The sequence below is a fragment of the Puma concolor genome, chromosome D1 (assembly GCF_028749965.1).
Source record: "Puma concolor isolate L17-30 chromosome D1, mPumCon1.1.hap2, whole genome shotgun sequence".
Taxonomy (NCBI): domain Eukaryota; kingdom Metazoa; phylum Chordata; class Mammalia; order Carnivora; family Felidae; genus Puma; species Puma concolor.
The window spans coordinates 8,283,899-8,308,804 of record NC_141676.1 but is presented as its reverse complement, the minus strand read 5'-3'; the positions used below and the strand labels follow the sequence as shown (position 1 = coordinate 8,308,804).

The following is a 24,906-nucleotide window of genomic DNA, read 5'->3' as shown; positions in this document are numbered from 1 at the left end:
TTCATTAGGAGCGTACAGAAATGCGATGGGTTTCTGTACATTGATTCTGTATCCTGCAACCTTACTGCATTCATTTCAGTTTTAGTAGGTTTTTTCCGTAGCATCTTTAGGGTTTTCTGTATATAGTATCATGTCATCTGCAAATAGTAAAAGTTTTACTTCTTTCTTATCAATTTGGATACCTTTTATTTCTTTTTGCGGTCTGATTGCTGTGACTAGAACTTCCAGGACTATGTTGAATAAAAGTGGTGACAGTGGACATCCTTGTCTTGTTCCTGACCTTAGGGGAAAAGCTATCAGTTTTTTACCGCTGAGTATGATGTTACCTGTGGGTTTTTCATATGTGGCTTTTATTATGTTGAGTTGCGTTCCCTCCAGACCTACTTTGTTGAGGGTTTTTATCATGAATAGATGTTATGCTTTGTCAAATGCTTTTTCTGGATCTCTTGAAATGATATGGTTTTGTTTTTTTTTTTATCCTTTTTCTTACTGATGTGCTGTATCACATTGATTGATTTGTGAATACTGAGCCACCCTTGAATCCCGGGAATAAACCTCACTTGATCATGGTGAGTGATTTTTTTTTTTTTTTGATGTATTGTGTATTTGGCTTGTTAATATTTCGTTGAGGATTTTTGCATCTGTATTCATCACAGATATTGGCCTGTAGTTCTCTCTTTTCATAGTGTCTTTACCTGGCTTTGGTATCGGGGTGATGCTGGTCTCATAAAATGAATTTGGAAGTTTTTCTTCCTCTTCTATTTTTTGGAATAGCTTGAAAAGAATACAATCTGTATTTCTGTGGTGTTGGTTGTTACTTCTTTCATTTCTGATTTTGTTTATTTGAGCCCTCTCTCTCCCTCTGTCTCTTTGATGTGTCTGCTAAAGGTTTACCAATTTTGTTTTCAGAGAAGTAGCTCTTGGTTTCATTGATCTGCTCTATCGGGTTTTTTAGTTACTATTTCGTTTATTTCTGGTTTAATTTTTATTATTTCCTTCCTTCCCCTAGTTTGGGGTTTGTTTATTGTTCTTTTTCTAGCTCCTTTAGATATAATGTTAGGTTGTTTATCTGAGATTTTTCTTGCTTCTTGAGGTGGGCCTGTATTGCTATAAGCTTCCCACTTAGAACAGCTTTTGCTGCATCCCAAAGATTTTGGACCGTTGTGTTTCCATTTTTATTTGTCTCCATGCATTTTTAAATTTCTTCTTTGATGTCTTGACTGATTCATTGTTAAGTAACATGTTATTTAACCTCAATGTGTTTGTGCTCTTTCTAGATTTTTTCTGGTGATTGACTTCTAGTTTCGTAGCTTTGTGGTTGCAGAAGATTCATGGTATGACTTCAGTCTTTTTAATTCATTGAGACTTGTTTTGTGGCCTAATATGTGATCTATTCTGGAGAATGTTCCATGTGCACTTGAAAAGAAAGTATTTTCTGCTGTTTTAGGATGGAATGTTCTGTATATGTCTATTAAATCCATCTGGTCTAATGTGTCATTCAAAGCCACCGTTTCCTTGCTGATTTTCTGTTTGAATGATCTATCCATTGATGTAAGTAGGGTGTTAAAGTCCCCTACCATTAGTGTATTACCATTGATTACTTATGTTTCTTATTAACTGCTTTGTGTTTTGGGGTGCTTCTGTGGTGGGTGCATATATTCCATTATTATATATTTTATCCATTGTTAATCATTTATGATTATATAGTGTCTTTGTCTCTTGTTACAGTCTTTGTTATAAAGTCTGTTTTGTCCAATATAAGTAGTGCTTTCTTTTCACATCCATTTGTATAATAAATGTTTCTCTGGCCTCTCACTTTCAATCTGCAGGTGCTTTTAGGTCTGAAATGAGTCTCTTATAGGCAGCATATAAATGGGCCTTCCTTTTTTATCTGTTCCATCATCCTATGTCTTTTGATTGGAGAATCTAGTCCATTTACATTTGAAGTAAGTACTGAGAGGTATGTATTTATTGCCATTTTGTCATTTGTTTTATGGTTGTATTTGTAGTTCTTCTCTGTTCCTTTCTCCCTTGCTTTCTTCTCTCATGATTAGTCAGCTTCTTTTAGTAATGTACTTGGATTCTTTCTATTTTTTGCATATCTATTACTGATTTTTGATTTGTGATTACCTTTAGCTTTGTATATGACATCTTCTGCATATAGCATAAGTTGATGGTCACTTAAATTTAAACCCATTCTTACTCCTGTCCCCCTCATATTTTAGGTATATGGTGCTATACTTTACATCCTTTTATTTTGTTAGTGCCTTGATTGATTTTTACAGATATACTTATTTTTACTGCTTTTATTCTTCCTACTTTTACACTCCTACTTATGGTCTTTCCTTCCCACTCAAAGAGCCCCCTCTAACATTTCTTGTAGGGCTGGTTTAGTGGCCATGAATTCCCTTAGCTTTTGTTTGTCTGGGAAACTCTTCATCTCTTCCATTCTGAATGATAGCCTTGCTGGATAGAATATTCTTGGCTGCAGATTTTTTTCCTTTCAGCACTGTGAAAATATCATGCACTCCCCTCTAGCCTGCAAAGTTTCTGCTGAAAAATAAGCAGATAGCCTTGTAGGTAACTGTTTTCTTTCTTTCTTTCTTTCTTTCTTTCTTTCTTTCTTTCTTTCTTTCAAGTTTATTTATTTTGAGAGAGACAGAAACAGCATGAGCAGGGGAGGGGCAGAGAAAGGGATGGAGAGAGAGAATCCCAAGTAGGATCCATACTGTCAGCACAGAGCCCGATGTAGGACTTGAACCCACAAATGTGAGATCATGACCTGAGCCAAAACGAAGAGTCACATTCTTAACCGACTGAGCAACCCAGGCATCCCTGTAACTGCTTTCTTTTCTCTTGCTACTTTCAAAATTCTTTGTCACTTTGCCATTTTAATTACTATGTGCTTTTTCTTTTAAGTTTATTTATTTTGAGAGAGAAGGAGAGAGAGCATGGGTGGGGGAGGAGCAGAGAGAGAGGGAGAGAGAGAGACCTGAGTAGGCTCCACGCTGTCAGCACAGAGCCCAACACGGGACTCAGTCCCATAAACCATGAGATCATGACCAGAGCTGAAATCAAGAGTCAGACGCTTAACCAACTGAGCCACCCAGGCAACCTGATTACTATGTGTCTTTGTGTGGACCTCCTTGGGTTGATTTTGTTGGGGGATCTCTGTGCCTCCTAGATGCAGATTTGTTTCCTTGCCCAAACTCAGGAAGTTTTCAGCAATTATTTCTTCAAGTAAGCTTTCTGCCCCCTTTTCTCTCTCTTCTTCTGAGATCCCTAAAAGTGAATGCTATTACATTTGATGGGGTCACTGAGTTCCCTGAGGCCATTCTCATTGTGAATAATTTTTTTTCTCTTACCTGCCCACCTTGATTACTTTCCATTACTCTGTCCTCTGGGTCACTGATTTGTTCTTCTGCTTCCTCTAGCCTACTGTTTATTCTATCTATTGTATTTTTAGTTTCATTTATTATGTTCTTTATCTCTGATTGGTTCTTTTTCATCTCTTTATTAAGGGTCTCACTGATGTCCTCTACTCTTTTTTCAAGCCTACAGCTGAGTAGTTTTAACAAAGGATTGAAGATTTTGGTTCACAGTGGTCTTGCACTCCATATATCTACTGCTGGGTGATGAGGGAAGGCCTTACTGAGTTGAGCACAGAACCCAAGAAAGTGGGCGAGTAAGTTCTGCAGCTATATCTGGGGGAGGGGGTGGGGAGTAGTGGTGTAGGAGACAGGGCAGCAAGACGACCTGGGGTGGAGGGTGCTTGGCAGGACTGAAGAGCAGCAAGGAGGCCAGTGGCTGGGACTGGGAAGTGTGACAGGAGGAGGCTTAGCGACGACGTCAGCGAGGCATTTAGGTCCTGCTGATGCTCGGCTTTTGCAAGGGCTCGGGCTCTTCCTCTGGGGGAGGTGGGAGCCGTGTGTTGAGCAGAGTAGTGATGTTAGGTGAGCAGAGGGTCGCTCTGGCTGCTGCATCTGGGATAGATTTTTAGGGACAGGCGTGCATTCAGTGAGGCCAGTTGTGAAGCTGTTGTAGTAATCCAGGTGAGGCTTAATAAGTCCGTGTTTGTAAAATGTGTAGCTTTGTGTGCCTGGAAAAGAGTATGTGCTTAATAACTGCGAGCCATTATTTATCATTACTGTCACTACCTACGGTTAATTACTCGCGGTCTTCTATTCTCCACGCAGCGGTCCTTCTATGTTCGTCCTGTAAAATACTGTCCTGTGGCGACTCCAGAGTGGGATGCAGTTCTTAGCATGTCTTTCTGATTCCACCTGTCCCATTGACGTTCAAGAAAACACATTGGCATACAGAGGAATGAGGGTGTCATTTATTATGGGGATTACCTGGAGTTAGTTCTAATTTATAGTCCTGTAAAAAGCAAAGAACATCCTTCCTCAACCTTGGCCTGTACCTGGTGACTGGTGTTTCTGCACCGGGGCCGCGACTCAGTGGTTGAGAGCTGTTGTTCTTAAACGCGTCTGTCAAAACTTGAGTTGGACACCTTTTCCCCTGAAACGGATTCCTCTCTAGACTCCTGCCTTCCGCACACGTTTCTGAATGTCTACCTCGTGTGAGGCGGTGCACCCGGTGCTGTAGACACAGTAATGCTTGAGGCAGACGTCATTGTGTGTGGATTGTGTCCATCCGGTCAGCGAGAGGTCATAAACGAGTAGGCGTGGGTGACGGGTGAGGGCTGCTGTAGCCAAGGACCGCAAACGAGGGGACTCACACAACACAAAATTATTGGGTCACGGTTCTGGAGTCCGGAAGTAGAAGTCCAGCTGTCCACAGGGCCATGCCCTCTCTGAGCCTGTGGGGAAGAGTCCGTTCCTGCCTCTTCCTCGCTTCTGGCCGTCCTCGGCATTCCTTGGCTTTGTAGAGTTTCGGTCTCTGCCCCTGTCTTCCCTCCGTGTGTCTCTTTGTCTTCACCTTGCATTCTTCCCCGTGTCTGTATTACTTTTTCTCATAAGGACCCCAGTCATATTGGCTTAGGGCCCACGCTAATGACCTCGTCTTAACGTGATCACCTCTGTGAGGACCCCGTTTCCAGTAACGTTTCCTGGTGGAGATGCTTTCTTCACTCTATGCCGTCTTCATAGAGGCTGAATTTAGCTCTATAAATTAGTATATGATATCTATCACTGTAGTAAGTTCTTTATTTTTTTTTAATTTTTTAATGTTTATTTATTACTGAGAGACAGAGCATGAGCAGGGGTGGGACGGAGAGAGAGGGGGACACAGAATCCGAAGCAGGCTCCAGGCTCTGAGCTGTCAGCACAGAGCCCGACGTGGGGCTCGAACTCATGAGCTGTGAGATCATGACCTGAGCTGAAGTCGGATGCTCGACCGACTGAGCCACCCAGGCGCCCCCACAACTCTGTACTTTTTAACCCCCTTCACCCATCCAGCCTGCTCCACACTCCCTCTGGCAACCAACTATTTGCTCTTTGTATCCGTCAGCCTGGTTTTTTGTTTCATTTTGGTTTTGTTTTGTTTGTTTGTGGTTTGGTTTGGTCTTAGAATCCACGTGTGAATGAGATCACACAGTAATTTTCTTTCTCTGCCTGATTTATTTCACTTAGCGTAATACCCTCAATGTCTACCCACGTTGTTGGAAATAAGCAAGATTTCCTTCGTTTTATTATTCTTTCTTGGAATAAATACCCCAACATGGATTTGCTGGATATGGTAGTCCTATTTCTAATTTTTTGATGAATCTTCATATTGTCTTCTGTAGTGGCTGCACCAACTAAATTCCCACCAACAGTGCACGAGGATTTCCTTTTCTCCGCATCCTCACCAACACTTGCTATTTCTTTTCTGTCTGATACCAGCAAAATTCTGACAGGTGTGGGGTGATACAGCAGAGAGAGGGAGAGAGAGAGGGAATCCCAAATAGGCTCTGCACTGAGCGTGGAGTTCCCCAATGCGAGACTTGATCTCACAACCCTGGGATCGTGACCCAAGCTGAAATCAAGAGTTGGACACTCAACTGACTGAGCCGCCCTGGTGCCCTTCGCCGAGTGCTTTTTCATGCATTTGTTGGCCATCTGTTTGCCTTCAATCTTCTTAAACTGGATGATTAACTTATTAATTTGCACTTTTCTCTTTCTTCGTATAAGGACTTGTGCTACAAATTTTTCCAAGTCTCCCTTTTGTTGCATGGCCCCAAGATCGATATCTAATATTTTTGTTACCATTCAGTTCCGAATATTATCTAATTTCCATTACGTTTTCATCTTTGTCTCATAATGTAACTACCGACGTGCTCTAAAATTTCTGAAAGTAGAGGGGTTTTCTAGCTATCTCTTCCTTGTTGATTTCTCACTTAATGCACTGTGATTAGACAAGATAATCTCTATGTCACCAGTCCCTTGAAATTTGCTTAAGACTTGCTTTGAGGCCAGTTTTATGTACATACATTCCTTTGTGTGTGGTCAAAAGAATCTGTTTGCCACAATTGTACTATGTAGTACATACACGGCATATACACTGTGCTATCTATATTAAGTCAGCTTGTTGGTTTTTCAAATGTTCCATGTCTTTGCTGATTTTTGTGTCTCCTTGATTTATCAGTTCTGAGAGAAGTGCATTTACATTCCCTACTGTAATGGAGAATTTGTCAATTTCTCCTTGCAATAGGCCAACATTTTCAGTATCTGGTTTAGAGATTCGTATTAGATGCAAACAAGTCAGGAATTATATCTTCCTGGCGAGTTGAGACTTTCACAGAACCTTTTGGAGTGTTTTCCTACACCAGCAACCAATCCTGTGATTCTCCGACACCAACTGGGCGTCCAACAATTCGTTCCAGTTTTGACAGCAACACCTGGGAATTAGCACAGACCCCACAGTAAGGGCTCAATCCCACCAGACTGCACCGCCCCTCCCTTCCTTCGGATGTCATTCACAAGACCCGGCCCATCCAGGCCTCTGTCCATGGGTTATAAATTGGGGTTTCCCATGACCACCCTTAGGTCCAAAAATCTGCTAGCTCACAGAACTTAGAAAGGCACTTTACTTATGTTTAGCAGCTTAGTATAATGGGTATAACCCAGGAACAACCAAACGGGAGAGATGCACAGGGCAGGATATGGGGGCAGAGGGATGCAAGGAGCTTCCGTGCCCTCCTCAGACATGTGGCTCTCCCAGCACCTCATGCATTCACCAACCCAACAACTCATCAAGTCTCCTTGTTCAAGAGGTTTTATGGGGCTTTGTCTTCAACCTCACTCCCTCTCCCAGAGATCGGTGTGGGAGCGGGGCGGGGGAGGGTGGGGTGGAGAGGGGTGGTGCTCTAAGTTCCAATCCTCTAATTACTTGGTCTTTCGGATGACCAGCCCCATCATAAGGCTCTCGAGCGCCCCCACCTTACATCAGTCATTAGCACAGACTCAGGTGTGATAGAAAGGGGTTCATTTTGAATAATACTAGAGAATCTTATCACTCAGGAAATTCCAAGGGAGCTCATGCTCGGAACCAAGGACAAAGACCAAATATGTTTCTTATTATGCCATACTTTTTATTTTTTATTTTAATTAATTATTTTTTTATGTTTTTTTTTGTTTTTGTTTTTGTTTTTGTTTTTGAGAGAGACAGAGTATAAGCGAGGGGGGAACAGAGAGAGGGAGACACAGAATTTGAAACAGGCTCCAGGCTCTGAGCTATCAGCACGGAGCCCGATGCAGGGCTCAAACCCACAAATTGACCATGACCCGAGCCGAAGTCAGCCACTTAACCGACTGAGCCATCCAGGTGCCCCTATTTATTGTTGTTTTTTTTTTTAATGTTTATTTTTGAGAGCGAAAGACAGAGTGTGAGCGGGGGAGGGGCAGAGAGAGAGACACACACACACACAGAATCTGAAGGAGGCTCCAGGCTTCGAGCTGTCAGTACAGAGCCTGATGCGGGGCTCGAACCCACGAGCCGTGAGATCCTGACCTGAGCCAAAGTTGGACACTTAACCGACTAAGCCGCCCAGCCGCCCTGTATGCCATACTTTTTTTAAAAAAAATGTTTATTTTACTTGTTTTGAGACAAAGAGAGAACCAGGGAAAGTCAGAGAGAGAGAGGGAGAGAGAGAATTCCAAGCAGCCTCCTGCTGTCAGCACAGAGCCTGAGGCAAGGCTCAATCTCACAGACCATGAGATCATGACCTGAGCTAAAATCAAGAGTCAGACGCTTAACCAGCTGAGCCACCCAGGCCCCCCCTTAGGCCACACTTTTTAATGACCTTTCTGTCTAGTAATAATTTTTGCCTTAAATCCTATCTTTTCTGATACCGATACAGTATACCAGCTTTTAGTTAATATATGTTCTTAGCATTTGCCTCACGTATCTTTTATAATTTTTAAAAATTATTGGGGCGCCTGGGTGGCTCGGTCGGTTAAGCGTCCGACTTCAGCTCAGGTCACGATCTCACGGTCCGTGAGTTGGAGTCCCGCGTTGGGCTCTGGGCTGATGGCTCAGAGCCTGGAGCCTGCTTCCGATTCTGTGTCTCCTTCTCTCTCTGCCCCTCCCCCATTCATGCTCTGTCTCTGTCTCAAAAATAAATAAAAACGTTAAAAAAAATTAAAAAAAAATTATTATATTTATTGAAGTAGGTTCAAAAGTCTTATTTAACTGTCCAAGTTCAAATTTCAGATTTTTTTTTTTAATTTTTTTTAACGTTTATTTATTTTTAAGACAGAGAGAGACAGAGCATGAACAGGGGAGGGGCAGAGAGAGAGGGAGACACAGAATCTGAAACAGGCTCCAGGCTCTGAGCTGTCTGCACAGAGCCCGACGCGGGGCTCGAACTCACGGACCGCGAGATCATGACCTGAGCCGAAGTCGGACGCTTAACCGACCAAGCCACCCAGGCGCCCCAAATTTCAGATTTTTTAAAAGGTTTATGATGTAAATTCTTAACATATAGAAAGTACTAGAAAGACTAGTACAGTGACCATCTATATACCCACTGCCTCAATTAAAAAAATTTACTGTTTTGTCATATTTGCTTGATCTGCATCTATTTTTTCAATGTTTATTTATTTATCTTGAGAGAGAGAGAACGTGAGCAGGAGAGGGTCAGAGAGAGAGAGGGAGACAGAGGATCCCAAGCAGGCTCCGCACTGTCAGTGTGGAGTCAGAAGCGGGGCTCGAACTCATGAACTGTGAGATCATGACCTGAGCCAAAATCAAGAGTCAGACGCCCAACCGACTGAGCCCCCCCCCCCCCCAAGGCGCACCTGCGTCTGTTTCTTTAAATCAGGGCATGTGTTTACACAAGCCTAAAACCAATTCACTTAATAAAATTAATAATTCCTTAATGTTAATACCCGGGCCATACTCGAATTTCCCCCAATTGTCTCAAGTTACTTTCACGGGTGTTTTTTCACATTTAGCTGCTTTGGGCCGAGCGTGTCTTTCAATGGAGGACAGATTTCACACCCCCTCAGTGTTTCTCCTCGATAGCGTTCATTTTTTTAAGACATCAGTCTTAACCCAGTGTCTGTCTCCAACCCAGTGAAAGGTGTCTCTCTTACGTGGCCAGTTTATATGGTGACGATCAGTGTATTTGGAACCAATTCTATCTTGTTTGGTTATTTCTACAGCATCCCACTTTTTTGGATGGAATTTTTATTTTTTAATGGAACCAGGTGTCTTCGTTTTGTTTTCTTGTGTTTATCTTTCCTCGGCCCCCTGTTCTCGATAATTAGCCTGAAGGTTTCCACCTCATGCGTCCCCATCGTCTCACCTTATGCCGTGTGAGAGGAGGGGCCTTCGGGAGGACCCGCCCTTCGAATTTGGCCTACGTCCCCTGCTTTGGGGAGCTTGAGAACTGGGACGAGATGTTACATCAGCAGAGCTGAGACACAAAGAAAACCACACTGGGAGACAACTATTCTCATCTCTACGCTGGGGTGTGGGTGGGCACGAGTTGACCCTGGACTGGATCTCGGCCAAGCAGGAGGAAGCTGGCAGGGAACCACGGGCAAGTCCCGTCCGGGAGTCTGACAGACGAAGGTCTCCGGGCAAGCAGGGCCGACAAAAGGACAGATCTGCAACCAGATGGAGAAGCCTTGCCCTGTGGAGGGCAGGCCTCTTGGCCCCAGCAGAGTACTTCTGAGGAAGCCACGAAGGCCCCCCTGCAGACAAGTGGCCCCTCTGAACACCTGCCAAGTCCGGCCAGCAGCAGCGGCAGACCTCAAGCCACAGAAGGTGGTGCCTCGTCCCCAGGGGAGACCGGTCGTGGGGGCAGCCGCAGCCGGGTTTTGAGGCTTCCCTGTGACCCGGCCCCGTGGGCAGGGCTGACTGGCCAAGCAGCAGGCTGGGCGTGAAAGCTGAGAGCCACCGTGGATGGGGGGCGTGGAGCGGACAGGCCACGGGAAGAGGGGGCCGCAGGAGGGGTGCAAGATCCGAGACTCGGGGGTGGGGGGACACGGCCAGCCTGAGTGGCCAGGAAAAGGAGGCACGGGGGGCTGGGGGCGACAAGGCAGAGGAAAGGTGTGGGGAGCAGGGGGAGACGAGGGGGGTTTTCACAACATCGGTGAGAGCACACACCGAGTTTCCTTCGGGCAGAGGTTTGGTTCGGGCTTTGGCTCCACTGACCACCCGCAGACCTCGGCTGCTGAGCCCCAGAAGAAGCCGTCCCGGGTCTAGTTCCGGGCCAAGGGTCCCGTCCTCGCGCATCGGTCACGTCCATCTGTCCGTCTCCCCGGCTGCTCGCCTGTCTCCCCACAACCCGAGATGCCCATTACTTGAGCTCAGGAGTCGGCCTGTTTCCTGCAAGGGGAAGAACGCAGCCGGCAAAGACAAAGGCAAGGAAGACCACCAGAGGGTCCAGGGCCCGGCTGTGCGCTCGACACACTTCACACCAGGCAGCTCCTGCTGTATTTCCTCCAGCAAAATCCTCCCTTACTGGGCTTTATTTTATCCTGCGAAAATAAGCCTTATCATCAAACAGCATGAAATCCGCAAACCGAAACCTCAACACCTCCGGCCCGACAAGACCCCCTGAGTGTACAAAAGTCACTGCTGCTGGGACGGTCCCTTCCCACTCATTGCTTCTGCCGCTTGTTTCTGGAGAACATGACTCCGATGAGGCCCACGGCGGCCAAGCCCACGCCGGCGATGCCAGCCGCCACCACGGCGTCTCTGACCTGCAAGAGAGCGGAGGGGAGATCAGATTCTGCGGGGACTCCGCGTGCAGGCCGTACCTGCGACAAGAACGCTCCGCTCCGGGAGACTCACATGCCCCTTGGCCCACTCGACAAACTCGGGAGTCAACGGATATTGGCAGGGAAATGGGGAGAAGAGGGCTGGATGGGGAAAGAACAGATGGATGGAGCCAGCTGGCCAGGAACGCACATGGGCCTAAGGGCAACTCGATTCACTCTGTGGGTATTGAAAGCACATAAACCCTCAGAGCGCGGTTGTGCGAAGGGCAGGGCGGCGAAGCCCAGGTGGCTGCGGGGAGCCCTTGAAGCGAGTGCAAAGCGGGGCAGGAACTCGTGTTGAATGGTCAGTATGCCAACCTTGACCTTCATGAGAGCCAGGACCTCGCCCGTCTCCCTTGCCTCGTGCCTGGCTGCACCCCCGTGCCCAGTTCTGCCAGGCACAGAGATGCTCTCTACGAGTTTTTATATGAGCCCCCGACTACGAGCAGTAGTGATGTTATACTTTATTAGGATTGCTGACTTGTATTGCTTGTACTGGCGGGGGGGGGAGTGTCGCAAAAGTCAGAGTAGATTTCGGGGTAAAAAGTGAACGTGTGTCAAATTTCACTCTCTCCTGACACTTAACCAAAAGGAAGGCACTTGTTTTAGGCATAATTCCACAAGGGACCCACAGAACTCTACATTCTAAGGCGGCAGCAGGAAAAGTTGAGGATCCAGCCGAGTTGTACAACAGGATCCTCAGGAAAGATCACCTATTGGCAATGTCAAATACCTCCGGAAACAGGAGAGAGAGCTCTGCGACTAGGTCCCTGGACCCCTCCTTAACCACAGCGGAAGTCTGAAAGTTTATTCTCTGCAGACGGTGAAACAGAAGACTTGGGGGCCTTCTGGAAATCCAGAAGCACACATGAGGATGTGCCCAAAACAAGGGATGGAGAGACCAGAAACATGCTAAAGGTGAGACCCTTGGCCCTCCTGCCCCTCTCTGCTCCCAGAACTTGACCCATCACACACGAGTCAGGAAAACTTTCCTGGGGAATCTGACCAGCCCAAGTAGAAACAAAAGATACCAATACAAAGATTCCCCAACAGACTGTCCACCTATGTCACCCAGAAGTGAAACTCAAAGTCAGCAAGCCACTGTCCCCTCTCAGTTCACTCAGAATTTCCATTCTGTAGGAAACCACCCACCCTGAGTCATGAGCATACGACCAGGATACCAGACATCTGAGGAAGACTCTGAAACAGGAGACAGAGAGCAAAACCAACAAAAAACAATCTGGGGAACCAGAAACCATATCTATTTTTTTTAATAACGAGGTTTAGTTTTTTAAAGTTTATTTATTTATTTTGAGACAGAGAGAGAGCAGGGGAGGGGCAGAGAGAGAGAGAGGGAGAGGGAGAATCTCAAGCAGGCTCCACACTGTCAGCACGGAGCCTGATGTGGGGCTCGAACCCACGAACCGTGAGATCACGACCCAAGCTGAAATCAAGAGGACGCTTAGCCGAATGAGCCACCCAGGCACCCAGAAACCGTATCTAGGAAAGAAAACATCTTTAAAAAATGATCGCTAGAGAATAAGAGGACGTACTGCATCCAATAAATAACACACGGTGCTATAACAAATAATAGAATATTGAGAGAATAAAAACAATTCTTAGAAAGCACAATGGAAATGACAGACTCAATAGAAAGTTTGAAAGATAAAGTTGAGGAAATCTCTCAGAAAAAAAAAAGTTTTTTTTAAAAAAGAGCAAAAAGATGAAGACAAAGAAAACAGAAGCCAAAGGAAACAAGAGGGAATAATCCAGGCAGGCCAATATCTGAATAATAGACGTTCCAGAAAGAGATAATACAGGAAACACAGAGGAGAATCAACAATGAAATAATCCATGGACTAAGGGAGGCAGGTTTTCAGATGGAAATGGTGTTCTGAGGCCCATCATGATGGATAAACGTAGACCCACCCCAAGGCACACGACTGTGAAATTTTAGAAAACTGGGTAAAGAGAGGCACTTGGGTGGCTCAGTGGGTTGAGCGTCCGACTCTTGATTTCAGCTCAGGTCATGATCCCAGGGTCGTGGGATCGAGCCCCCGCTTTGGGCTCTGGGCTGAGCATGGAGCCTGCTTGGAATTCTCTCTCCCTCTCTCCTTCTGCCCCTCTCCCCCACTAGTGCTCTCTCTCTCTCAATACTAAAATAATAATAATAATAATAAAGAAAATTGGGGAAAGAAAAGATACTCCAAATGCTAGCACAGGGAAGAAAAACAGGAAAGAGAGGAAAGATCAAGAGATCAAGAGTTGGGATCGCTTTAGATTTCTCCAAAGCAATTCCGGAAGCAAGAAGACAATGGAATATTGCCTCCAAAATTCTAGAGTAAAACAATTTCTAAACTAGAAATTCTGTATCCAAACTATCAAATCAGGTGCAAGGGTAAAACAAAATAATTCAGAAACACGGGGTTTTCAAAAATGTACCTTCCATACATCCTTTTTCAAGAAGCTGCTAAAGAAAGTTCCCGCCAGAACAAGGGAGTAAATCACGAAAGAAGACACGAGGTGCAGAAGAGGGGGCGCTCCGGTACGAAAGTGGACAGAAGAGAATTTCTCCAGAATGATGGGGAGGGGAGATCCCCGGGACAACAGCCTTGTGCCAGCTGTAGAGAGTAACCGGGAGGCAGAAATATGGCCCCCTGAAGACGTCCATGTCCTAATTCCAGGGACCTGTAAGCATATTGTGCTACATGGCGAGAGAGAACTAAGCGTGCAGATAGAAATAGGTTGCTAGTCAACTTACCCTAAAAAGGGGAGCTAACCCTGGGTTACCCACGTGGGCTCCAAAGTGTAACCATGAAGTTCCTTACAAGATGGAAGAGGGCATCAGAAGAGTCAGCGTCATGCAATGTGAGAAAGGCTCAGTCAACAATTGCTGATTTTGAACACGGAGGACGGGCTTCAAGCCGAGCAGCGCAGGAAGCCTCTAGAAGCCAGAAAAAGCAAGAAAATAGATTCTCTCCCGGAATCTCCAGAAAAGAGCACAGCCCTGCTGGCACCTTGATTTTAGCCCAGTGAAACCATTTTTAGACCTCTCACCTCCACGACGGTAAGGCAGTAACTCTGGGTTGTTTTAAGCTACTAAATTTGTGGTAATTTGTGACGGCAGCCAGAGGAAGCTTATACAGTAACCAGATAAGAGCGGTGTGCCTCAGCATCCCCGTTATCTCATGTACTGTCTTTCGAACCTAAAGCAACTTCTGAGGGACGTGGTCTACATAAATTAAGGGAAAATCCGAGAAATAAGAAATGAAGAGATCATGGAACCAGGGTATCCAATCCAAGAGAAAGGCAAAGGAAATCCCAAGGAAGACAGCAAAGGGAAATCCTGGGGTAAAACCATGCGGTCAGCCAAGAGCCAACCAGCACTGACGGCAGAATGGCCATCTCGGGGATGCATGTGTCCAAAGAGAACATCCTAGAACTGATAGATTACTTGGACATGATTTCCCTTGTGGAGAACTGTACTGAGGGCCAATCAGACAGTGTGGGAAGAACTGACAATAGGTACAAGGAAAACTAAGCAATGAAAGGAGATAATAATTATCTTCGAGGAAAAAGGAAACCCTGGGGCGCCTGGGGAGCTCCGTCGGTTAAGGGTCCAACTCTTGGTTTCGGCTCAGGTCATGATCTCATGCTTCATGAGTTCAAGGCCCATGTTGGGCTCCACGCTGTGACATGGAGCCTGCTTGGAAGTCTCTCTCCCTCTCCCTCTCTCTCTGCCCCTCCCCCCACACTCTCTCTCTCTCTCTCTCTCTCTCTCTCTCTCTCTCTCCCTCTCTGCCCCTCCCTCCCTCTCTCTCTCTCTCTCTCTCTCTCTCTCAAAATAAATAAATAAACTTAGTTTTTAAAATTTTTTAAATAATGGGGAGCCTGGGTGGCTCAGTTGGTTAAGTGTCCAACTTCAGCTCAGGTCATGATGTCACGGTCGGTGAGCTCAAGCCCCGCGTCGGGCTCTGTGCTGACAGTTTGGAGCCTGGAGCTACTTCAGATTCTGTCTCCCTCTCCCTCTGTCCCTCCCCCATTCATGCCCTGTCTCTCTCTCTCTCTCTCTCTCTCTCTCTCTCTCTCTCTCTCTCTGTCTCTCTGTCTCAAAACTAAATAAACATTAAAATAAGAAGAAGAAATATAATACAAGAAATTCAGAAATAGGTAAATGCCAAACTCAAAGAGAGAAGAGTGACTGCTGGGGGGGATGGGGAGGAGTAGAGAGGTGTGGGGTAGGGTACCCTGAGCCCTGGCTGTCTTTACAAATTGTGTGCATGCATTACTTGGAAAGATTAAAAATTAAATTTCAAAGACTTCTCCAGAAACAACAACAACAAAAGACAAAAAAATAGAGGCAACCACAGTTAGCTCAGAAACCTGCCGCGAAACCCTTCTCCACTTGGAATGCTGACGCCATGTCTACAAGACTTGAAAGGCAGGAAGGTGATGGGGAAGCCATCCCGTAGGTGAGGCAAAGACTATGGGCATTTCAGGAAGACACACACGTGACATCCCAGCAAAGAGCCACGGGAAAACGTCACTGATGCATCACACAGACAACTATGTGTTACACTGATCAAACAGAAGCATGTGGTTAAATGATTGCTGTTGTGATAGTCTGGCTTTGTGACGGGGTCACTGAGAGCTCCTGCATGCCTGCACGCGCGCGCGCGCGCGCGCACACACACACACACACACACACACACACACACACACACACACACAGCTCAGATTCATCCTTCACTTTGTTGGAAACCTTCCCCTTACCTCTGACCTCTGCCCTTCAACCTGGTTTGTCTCAAGTGCCTAAGAGTGCACTCAGCTTTGCTATTGGTGTTTCAGACGACAGGACTCTGTCTACCTCTAATAAGCTTTCGGGAATTAGATCTGCTGTCCCCAGCTCTTTTTTCACCTCAACATTCAAGTCCATTTGATGTGCACAGCACTCTCCTTGTATAATTCGAGAACCCGACAGTCTGCCACTGAGCTGAAACATGGTGGCCATAGATGAGCTCTATGGACGTTAAGACCTTCATTTCGGTGTTGATAAAAAGCCTCTGTTAGTGAGTGTTGAGGATGTACTCTGAAGCTTAGAAAACACCCCCAAGGGGCACCGGGGTGGCTCAGTCGGTTGCATGTCCAACTCTCGGTTCCTGCTCAGGTCATGATCTCATGGTTCATGGGTTCGAATCCCGCATTGGGCTCTGCAGTGACAGCACAGAGCCTGCTTGGGATTCTCTCTCTCTCCCTCTTTCTCTGCTCCTCCCCTGCTCTCTCTCTCTCAAAATAAATAAATACACATTAAAAAAAAAAAACACCCCAACACGGAAGACAGTTGCCCTAATGTACACTCCGGCTGCAGAGCCAATGTATCCAGTGGCCCTTTCCCCAGTTTCTTTCCCAGCTTCTAAGCCACCGTGTCCTCACAGCCACCGTTCCGCCCTTCACGTGTTATCAGGTGCAGCAGCAACACTGAAGGTAACAAAACTCAGCAGAAACAATTCAGATCAGCAAGAAACCATGAGAAAGTTCGGCCTCTTCCCATTTCCAGCACTATCCAGGCGCAACTCTGGGGGCATGGGCTCCCGTGACAAAGCAAAGGGAGAGCCAGCCCTCCCTTCCGCTCACAGCCACTGTCCCCAATGAAGACACAATGCCCCAAATCAGCAAAACTGTGCTTTTTCCCAACGAAGGCAGGAAAAAGCATCATGAACAGGGATCAAGAAATCTCACCCACAAACCAAGTCAGGTGTTGAAGCAGAACCAGGGACAGCAAAGACCACGATTTTCGATCCTCGCTTTTATGCCAAGAAGTCCAATGAGGACAACGTGCCAAAAATTGCAGGAATAAAAAGGATGGAAACTATGAACTTGATACCCAAAACGAACACGCTTACCCAACACGGTCGACGATGCCCTTGCCGCCTAAGCTCACAGGTTGCCTGGATTGGATGCTGTGGCTGCCCAAACTCCTACATGACCCCCTGGAGAGAAGAACTTGGAGGTCTTCGATGGTGAAAAATATATACATCTTGGCGCTGCCCAGGCTTACGTGGGCCATAAAGGGACCCACTATAGCTGTGCGCGGTGTCAGGAAATACGCCCGCATCACTGACGTCACCAGCGTGGTACCCAGAACCGCCGTTCCCAGCAGCCAGAAGGCGTGACGACGGAGTCCGGATGAAGCTGCTGACCTGACATTTGCCTACAAGCCAACCTTTAGCCTTCCTCCTGGAGGAAATCCGGCATGGCCTTGTGACAGCTGTGCTTCTCTGTTACGGAACCTGCCCAAAAGCACTTGTCCCCAGCGTTTTCCTCGCTCAACGGATCTGTCCGGGTGGGACAAACAGTTTCAGATGATGCAGGAGGCACAACGCGCCCCCAGTTCTCTACAGAACCTCACAGAGTGAGGGCAAATGCTGAGGCAGCGGCTTCGGACAAAAGGTACTTTGTCAAGGAAAACCACAATAGCCTGACTGCGAGTGAGGTCCGTGAGGCATCAAAGGGTATCATCAAATGCAAGAAAGTGGTCTCTAGTTAGTTCTGATAGTGCACATTTTACGGGGGATGGGGGGTGGGGGCGGGTAGTGACCAGCCTGAGCGAGTCAGCACTACGACCACCACCGAGCATTTCCTAGTCACGGGGCTGCTGGGTGAGCCCAGGCTCCGCGCTGAATTATGGGAGCTCTGATCACGAAAAAGGGCCACATGGTGTGAGCACACACAGGTCTTCAAGGAGAACAGCATGAAACAGAAAAAGCTGTCCCGCGTTAGAAAGGCAAAGAAATCTGCCTTTTTGTTTTTTTAAGCGGACAGACTGAAATTCTGTTAGAGCACAGAAAATTAGCCGGTTAGACTACACGGCTCCCCCGCGCGAAGCCCCAGCATTATTCCTGGGCACAGGAAAGTTCTACCGTGCGCTTTCTTCACTCTTAGCAAAGTTCTAAGTGGATAAAAGAAGAATAGTGTTGGGGCCCCTGGGTGGCTCAGGTCATGATCTCACAGTTCGTGAGTTCGAGCCCCGTGTCGGGCTCTGCGCGGACAGTGCGGAGCCTGCTTGGGTTTCTCCCTCTCTCTCTCTCCCTGCCCCTCCCCCCACTTGTGCTCCCCTCTCTCAAAATAAATAAATAAACTTAAAAAAAAAAAAGAAGAAGGTTATTCAAAACACAGGATTCCATCAAGGCAGCGGCTGACGACGGCAGGGATTCTGCCTCAACTGCTTCATCGTCTTTGTGCCTGAGGCCCAGCCACAGTCAGCTGAGGGAATGGCCCGGCTCCGGGGGACGGGGACACAGGCTGGGGACGCACCTGATCGCTGCGGGCGACTCCGTAGCGCAGCTCGTTCACAAAGTGCTCGCAGTTCTCACAGGGCAGCGAGTAGGGCAGCTCCTGGCCCACCAGCTGCTCCGCCCGCTGGACGATCTTGCTGGGAGGCAGCGGCGAGTACTTGTCATCGTGTTTGTTATTGACCTGGTACCTGTCTCTCCCGACCACGTCATCCAGCAGCTCTTTTTTCACCACGGCCTTCTCAGTCAGGGTGGACATGATGCTGGCCGCGCCCGCTCCTGCCATTTCACCTGAGGGTTCACCAAGAGGAGACAGAGGGATCGGTCCTGGGCAGGCCCGTCGGGGTCCTGTCCACAGGCCCTTGGCACCATCCACAAGAGCGTGAGCAGACATGGGAGGGAACGGGGAGCAGGGCCAGACACCTGCTGTGTGGCTTTGGAGAAGGTACTTGCGGTCTCTGGGCCCCGGTTTCCTTATCTGAAATGTGGAGTGGTCAAGTTTTGGGATTTGTTGTGATTTTTTTTTTTTTTTTTTTTTTTGACCCAGAGAAGCTGACCTTCTACACCCTGTGACTCCTCAGGGGCCCTGTTGGCTGTGCAAACATGGGCCCTGAGCACAGCCATCTCCCTAGGGGAATAGAGTATGACCCTTCTGGGAGTCCAGCAGGGATGCGCTCCCGGGACAAATACAAGGCTGATTACTGCAGAAAAGGTGGATCTGTAGCTCCCAGACTTCTGGAAGCGGTTCCTCGAGACGTGGTGCCAGGGAGGCCCACTGGGTGCACTGGCACGGCCCCGGCCGAGGCTGAGGGACTGGAAGGGACACCAAAGCTCCAGAAATTAAACTGCCTGTGGAATATTACTCAGCCACAAAAAAGGATGAGGTCTTGCTATTTGCAACCACACGGGCGGAGCTTGAGGGTATTAACGCGAAGCGAAAGAAGTCAGACGGGGAAAGGTGGATACCGTATAATTTCACTTACATGTGGAACTTAAAAAATGAAACAAATGACTAAAGAAATAAACGAAAAGCAGAAACAGACCCATAAGACAGAGAATGAAACGGTGGTCGCCAGAGGGGAAGGAGCAGGGGTGGGGTGGGAGTGGGAGGTACAGGCTTCCAGTTACGGGGTGAGGAAGTCATGGGGATAAAAGGCACAGCACAGGGAGTGTCATTAGGGATGTCGTAGTAGCCTCTTATGGGGGCGGGTGGCGTCTAGACTTGCAGTGAGCACAGCGGAACAGACAGACTTGTCCCTTCACTGCACACCTGAAGCTAATGCAACATCGTGTGTCAACTATACTTTAATTAAAAAAAAATAGGGGCGCCTGCGTGGCTCAGTCGGTTAAGCATCCAACTTCGGCTCAGGTCATGATCTTGCAGTCTGTGGGTTCGGGCCCTGCGTCGGGCTCTGTGCCGACAGCTCAGAGCCCGGAGCCTGCTTCAGATTCCGTGTCTCCCTCTCTCTCTGCCCCTCCCTCCCTCCCTCTCTCTCTCAAAAATAAACATTAGACATTTTTAAAACCATAAAACTGCCTCAAAGAAAGGCAGTCTAGGGTCAATACAAGGACCAGGAGGGTGGGGAGGGGAGGCTGATGTCAGCACAGAGACTGGCCATCTCCCCCCAAGGCGGCCAACCTACACAGTGCGAGCGTGCTTTGCGTACGACGGCTGAAAAAGCGGGTGCACACCAAAGAGATGGACCCCGGAGGGACCCAGTCTCTCTCAGAGGGCCTCTGTGGCCCTGCTGGGATCGGATCTCCAAGGCTCCTCCTGGCAGGGGACGCACCCTGTTAGGCTGGGCGGGAACTGTCTTCCACTGTGACACCGTGTGACAGCAACAAGCAATGCCAGGAGGGGCTGATCAGATTCCAGGTCCTACGCTGCTTGGGCTTTCCAAAGAGGACTAAACCCCTCTGCCCTGAGTAGTATCCTGAGAATTTAGAAAACCAGGGGAGTTCAGACTGGCTACCAATAGGGCAGGAGGTGTTTGAGGGAGCCATTGGAGTAAATAAAAGAGGTGGGTACCCTGGTGGGTGGTACAATAGGGCCCTGGCTGACAATGAGACTCATTCTGGCTCCATCGCTGAGTGGTCCCGACCTGTCACTTCATTTTGCTGAGCCAACACAGTGGGAGTCTCCAGATACATACCAAAACTGACACCCAAACACACATCGTAATTTAAAGGTCCTTTTCAAAGGATTAATTTCTGTTTTTAAAGGCAGTCCATTAAAGGGGCGCCTAGTGGCTCAGCCGGTCAAGCATCGGACTTCGGCTCAGGTCATGATCTCACGGTTCGTGAGTTCGAGCCCCACGTCAGGCTGTGCGCTGACGGCTCGGAGCCTGGAGCCTGCTTCCGATTCTGCGTCTCCCTCTCTCTCTGTCCCTCCCCTGCTCGCGCGTTCTGTCTCTCAAAAATAAATAAACATTAAAAAAAAAATTTTAAGTTAGCCATTAAAGAAAATATTAATTAAGTAGGATGCCTGGGTGGCTCAGTCAGCTGAGCATCCAACTCTTGATTTTTCTGCTCAGGTCATGATCTCATGGCGTGTGGGATCGAGCCCTGCGTCGGGCTCTGTGCTGACAACAGGGAGCCTGCTTGGGATTCTCTCTCCCTCTCTCTCTCTCTCTCTCTCTGTCCCTTCCCTCTTCGTGCTCTCTCTCTCTCTCTCTCTCAAAATAAATAAACTTAAAAACAAATCTTTTTTTAAAAAAAGAAAATATTAATTAAGCCATCATAGAAAGGGCACATGCGTACGGCACACATTTGATGACCGAACTGGGGGAAATATCAGACTGGGCAGTATAACATCATGGTTAAAGGCCCAGGATGGAGAGTCAGACAGCCAGAGTTCAACTCCCACCTCTACCTCTATCTGCTGTGTGACCTTGGGCAAGGTGCTTAACTTCTCAGAGTCTCCAATTCCTTGTAGAACAGAGATGGTAACAGCCCTCTCTGTCCCTACTGTACCGCAGTGGGGACTGCAAGGATGGTCAGACCTGGCCATGTAAGGTGACTTCTCTGGTGCCTGGAACAGGGGGAGTGCCCAGCAAGTGTCAGCTGTCACTATCATTAGGGTCGTTCTCCATGCTTCCTTCCAACTCTGATTTCTACCATTTCCTTAGTAGCATGAGGTCAGTCCTGACCTATCTGGCAAGATTCCTGCGTAGCTCTCATGAGAAGATACATGTGGAAGCAACTTTTCCCATTAAAGGAGCATCACCCACCCAATGACCCGTGACACACACCTGTCCCCAGGATCCCTGCCATGCCCTCCCCTGTCTCCTGCCCACCAGGTACATCCACCGTGCAATCAGTCAACACGGAGGCCCTCCTGTGTGTCGGGCCTTGTCCAAGGTGCTGGAGTGAGTGGCATGAACTGGACAGGGTGCCTCCCCTCAAGTGGCTCACATTCCAGTGAGAGGACTCAGCCCGATAAGGAGCAAATACACAAAATCAGGTACTTCTAGGTAGTGAAAATGCTCTGGATTAGATTAGGTGAAATATTACAGGAGACGATGACTAGAGAGGATTACAGGAAGGGGAGGCTTGGGAAGGGGAGGTGCACCCCAGGGAACGGGCGTCGAGTGGAGCCTGGAATGATGGGGGCAAGGCAGCTGTGCTGAGACCCAGGAAGGAGCATCACACGCAAAAGAAAGGGCAAAGGGCAAGGGCCTCCAGAAGGAAGAGTGTGGTATGCTCCAGAGGCTGCAGGGAGGCCGGTGTGGCTGCAATCCAGAGACCCAGGAGGAGGGGAGAGAAAGATGAGGGTCAGAGAGGCAAGCAGAGGCCAGACCACACCGGACCTCATGGGCCACAGTATAAACTTTGAGTCTTATTCTATGTGTCATGGAAAAGCCAATCAAGAATTTGGGGGTGGCTGGGTGGCTCAGTCAGTTAGGCCTCCGACTTCAGTTCAGGTGAGTTTGAGCCCCACATCCGGCTCTCTGTTCTCAGCGCAGAGCCTGCTTCGGACCCTCTGTCTCTCTCTCTGCCCCTCCCCTGTTCATTCGCACTCTCTCTCTCTTGCTCTCTCTCAAAAATAAACATTAAAAAAAAAGGATTGGGGCACCTGGGTGGCTCAGTCAGTTAAGCATCTGACTTCAGCTCAGGTCATGATCTCGCAGTTCGTGAGTTCGAGCCCCACATCGGGCTCTGTGCTGACAGCTCAGAGCCTGGAGCCTGCTTTAGATTCTGTGTCCCGCACCCCCCCTCTCTGCCCCTCCCCTGCTCATGCTCTGTCTCTGTCTCACAAAAATGAATAAACTTAAAACAAATTAAAAAAAAAAAAAAAGAATTTTAAGGGGCATCTTTTTCCCAACTGGTCTTTGGCACGTTGTCTCAGAGCTGGTGAGAAGCACTCCCACACCCCGGTTGGCACTTTTTCCTCATCCTCCCCCCCTCCCGGGGACCTGCCCTACTCAACTTAGGGTGCCATGAAGGGGGAGGCATCCAGGTGAGCTCTGGTGCTCGAGAGTGGTTAGGGGCAGATAGCAAGATGGCTTCAGGAAATGCCAAAACTGGGCACCCTGCCCCCAAGTACAAAGCCACGGCCGTTATGCCAGATGGCCAGTTCAAAGGCATCAGCCTCTCTGACCACAAAGGAAAATCTACGCTGTGTTCTTCTTCTACTCTCTTGTCTTTTCACCTTCGCGTCCCCCACGGAGATCTTTGCTGTCAGTGACAGGATGGGAGAATGTAAGAAACTCGATTGCAAGTGATTGGTGCTTCTGTGGACTCTCATTTCTGTCGTGGATCCACACACCCAGGACTGGGACCCAGGTATCACACCCCTAGGGTACCATCGCTCAGGACAATGGAGTCTTCAAGGCTGATGAAGGCATCTCGTTCAGGGGCCTCTTTATCATTGATCATGAAGGAATCCTTCGGCACATCATGTGAATGACCTCCCTGTCGGCCGCTCTGTGGATGAGACTCTGAGACTAGTTCAGGCCTCCCAGTTTACTGACAAGCATGCGGGGAGTGGGCCCAGCTGGCTGAAAGCCTGACAGTGATACAGTCAAGCCCGATGTCCAGAAGAGCAAAGAATAATTCTCTAAGCAGAGGCGAGCCCTGGGTCATTTTCGGGCCGGGCTGCAGTGGGCGGCCATGAAAACAAAACCTCTTTTGTACTATTGTCATGCTTAAAACACAAGACTTTAGATTTGGTACTGGGATAGGACAGGCCTTTCCTGCAGGGGCTGGGGAGGCCACCCTTTCTTCCTCGGGCCAGCCTTCCTTCCTTTCTTCCTGGTCACAGCTCAGGCTGTGCTATGGGGCAGGCCAACTGATCTGCACGGTAGTGGGGCATCGCTTTTGATCTTTTGTTGTTTCTATTAAACTTGAACTGAGAGGGAGGAGGAATTTTAAGGAGAGAAGTAACATAATCAGATTTATACTTTAGAATGATCATGCTGGCTGCCCAGGGAAGGAGGGATGGACCACAAGCGGGCGAGAGGCAGAGAGACCAGCCGGAAGCTTCAGATAAGAAAACGGTAGCTTACCCAGGGCACGACAGTGGAGATGGTGAGAAGTGATCAGACCCGGGGTCTGTCTTGGAGATAAAGGCAACCAGCTTTCCTGGTGGATCAGATGCGGGGTGAAAAGGATTGAGGATGACGCCTGGATTTTGGGCTCCAGAAGCTGGGTAGTGTCATCCACTGGAGACTTTCAGGGCGTGTCAAGTTCAATGTGCCAACTGGACACCCAAGTGGAGATGCCAAGTGGTCAAGAGGCTATATACAAGGCTGAAGCTGAGCGGGGAGGCCTAAGCTGCGGGTATGGGCTTAGGAAACATCCACCAATAGAAAGTGCCGGAAGCCAGGGGCCCGAGGAGGTCACCTGGGGAGAGTAAGGATGAGGGATATGGGACAGGATGAAGAACCCACACAGGAGACCATGACAGGAGGGCCCAGTGAGAGAGGAAGAAAGACGGGTGCTGGGTGAAGACCAGAGAGAGGTTGCTCGCGTCAAATGCTGCAGAGAAGCCTAGTAAGTTTTGACGAGAAAATGGACCTTTAGCTTTGTCAAGATGTGAAAGGTCTTTCAGTAGCTGTGAGAAGGGCTACTTCGGGAGGGGGCTAAACAAAGAGACAGCCCAGTGGAGGGAACCGAAGAGGGATGGGCAAGTGAAGAAGCGTTGATGGCCATGGTAGACAATCAAAGATTCACTCTACAGGGAGTTATCTAGAGAAGACATGGGGAGGGCGGGGGAGCGTTGTTCATTTCATCAACAGAGCTATTGCTGTGGTTTCTACGCCAGTTGGAATAACCTAGTAGAGAGGGGGACCATGATAATACAGGAGGTGAGGAATTTGAGGAGCAAAGTGCTCATGAAAGTAAGAGAGGGGGTCTAGGACCCCCATGCAGAGGCTGGCCTTTTAAACCTTAGGACAGGG

General features: G+C 48.2%; 1 protein-coding gene and 1 pseudogene across 4 annotated transcripts in view; one reads left to right on the top strand and one right to left on the bottom strand.

The window, feature by feature from the left end:
• Positions 1-10,885: 10,885 nt before the first annotated feature.
• The window catches only part of LOC112851896 (phospholipase A and acyltransferase 3-like), a 36,740-nt gene continuing 22,719 nt past the window's right edge, over positions 10,886-24,906 (bottom strand). For all 4 annotated transcript variants that reach the window (XM_086677117.1, XM_086677114.1, XM_086677115.1 and 1 more), the window contains exons 4-5: positions 18,528-18,796; positions 10,886-11,156 (exon numbers count right to left, since the gene is read on the bottom strand). In XM_086677117.1, the coding sequence (XP_086533243.1) occupies positions 11,055-11,156; positions 18,528-18,796 (371 nt within the window). In that variant the 3' untranslated portion in view covers positions 10,886-11,054. The remainder of the gene's footprint in view (positions 11,157-18,527; positions 18,797-24,906) is intronic.
• Positions 22,978-23,656, top strand: LOC112852124 (peroxiredoxin-1 pseudogene; annotated as a pseudogene).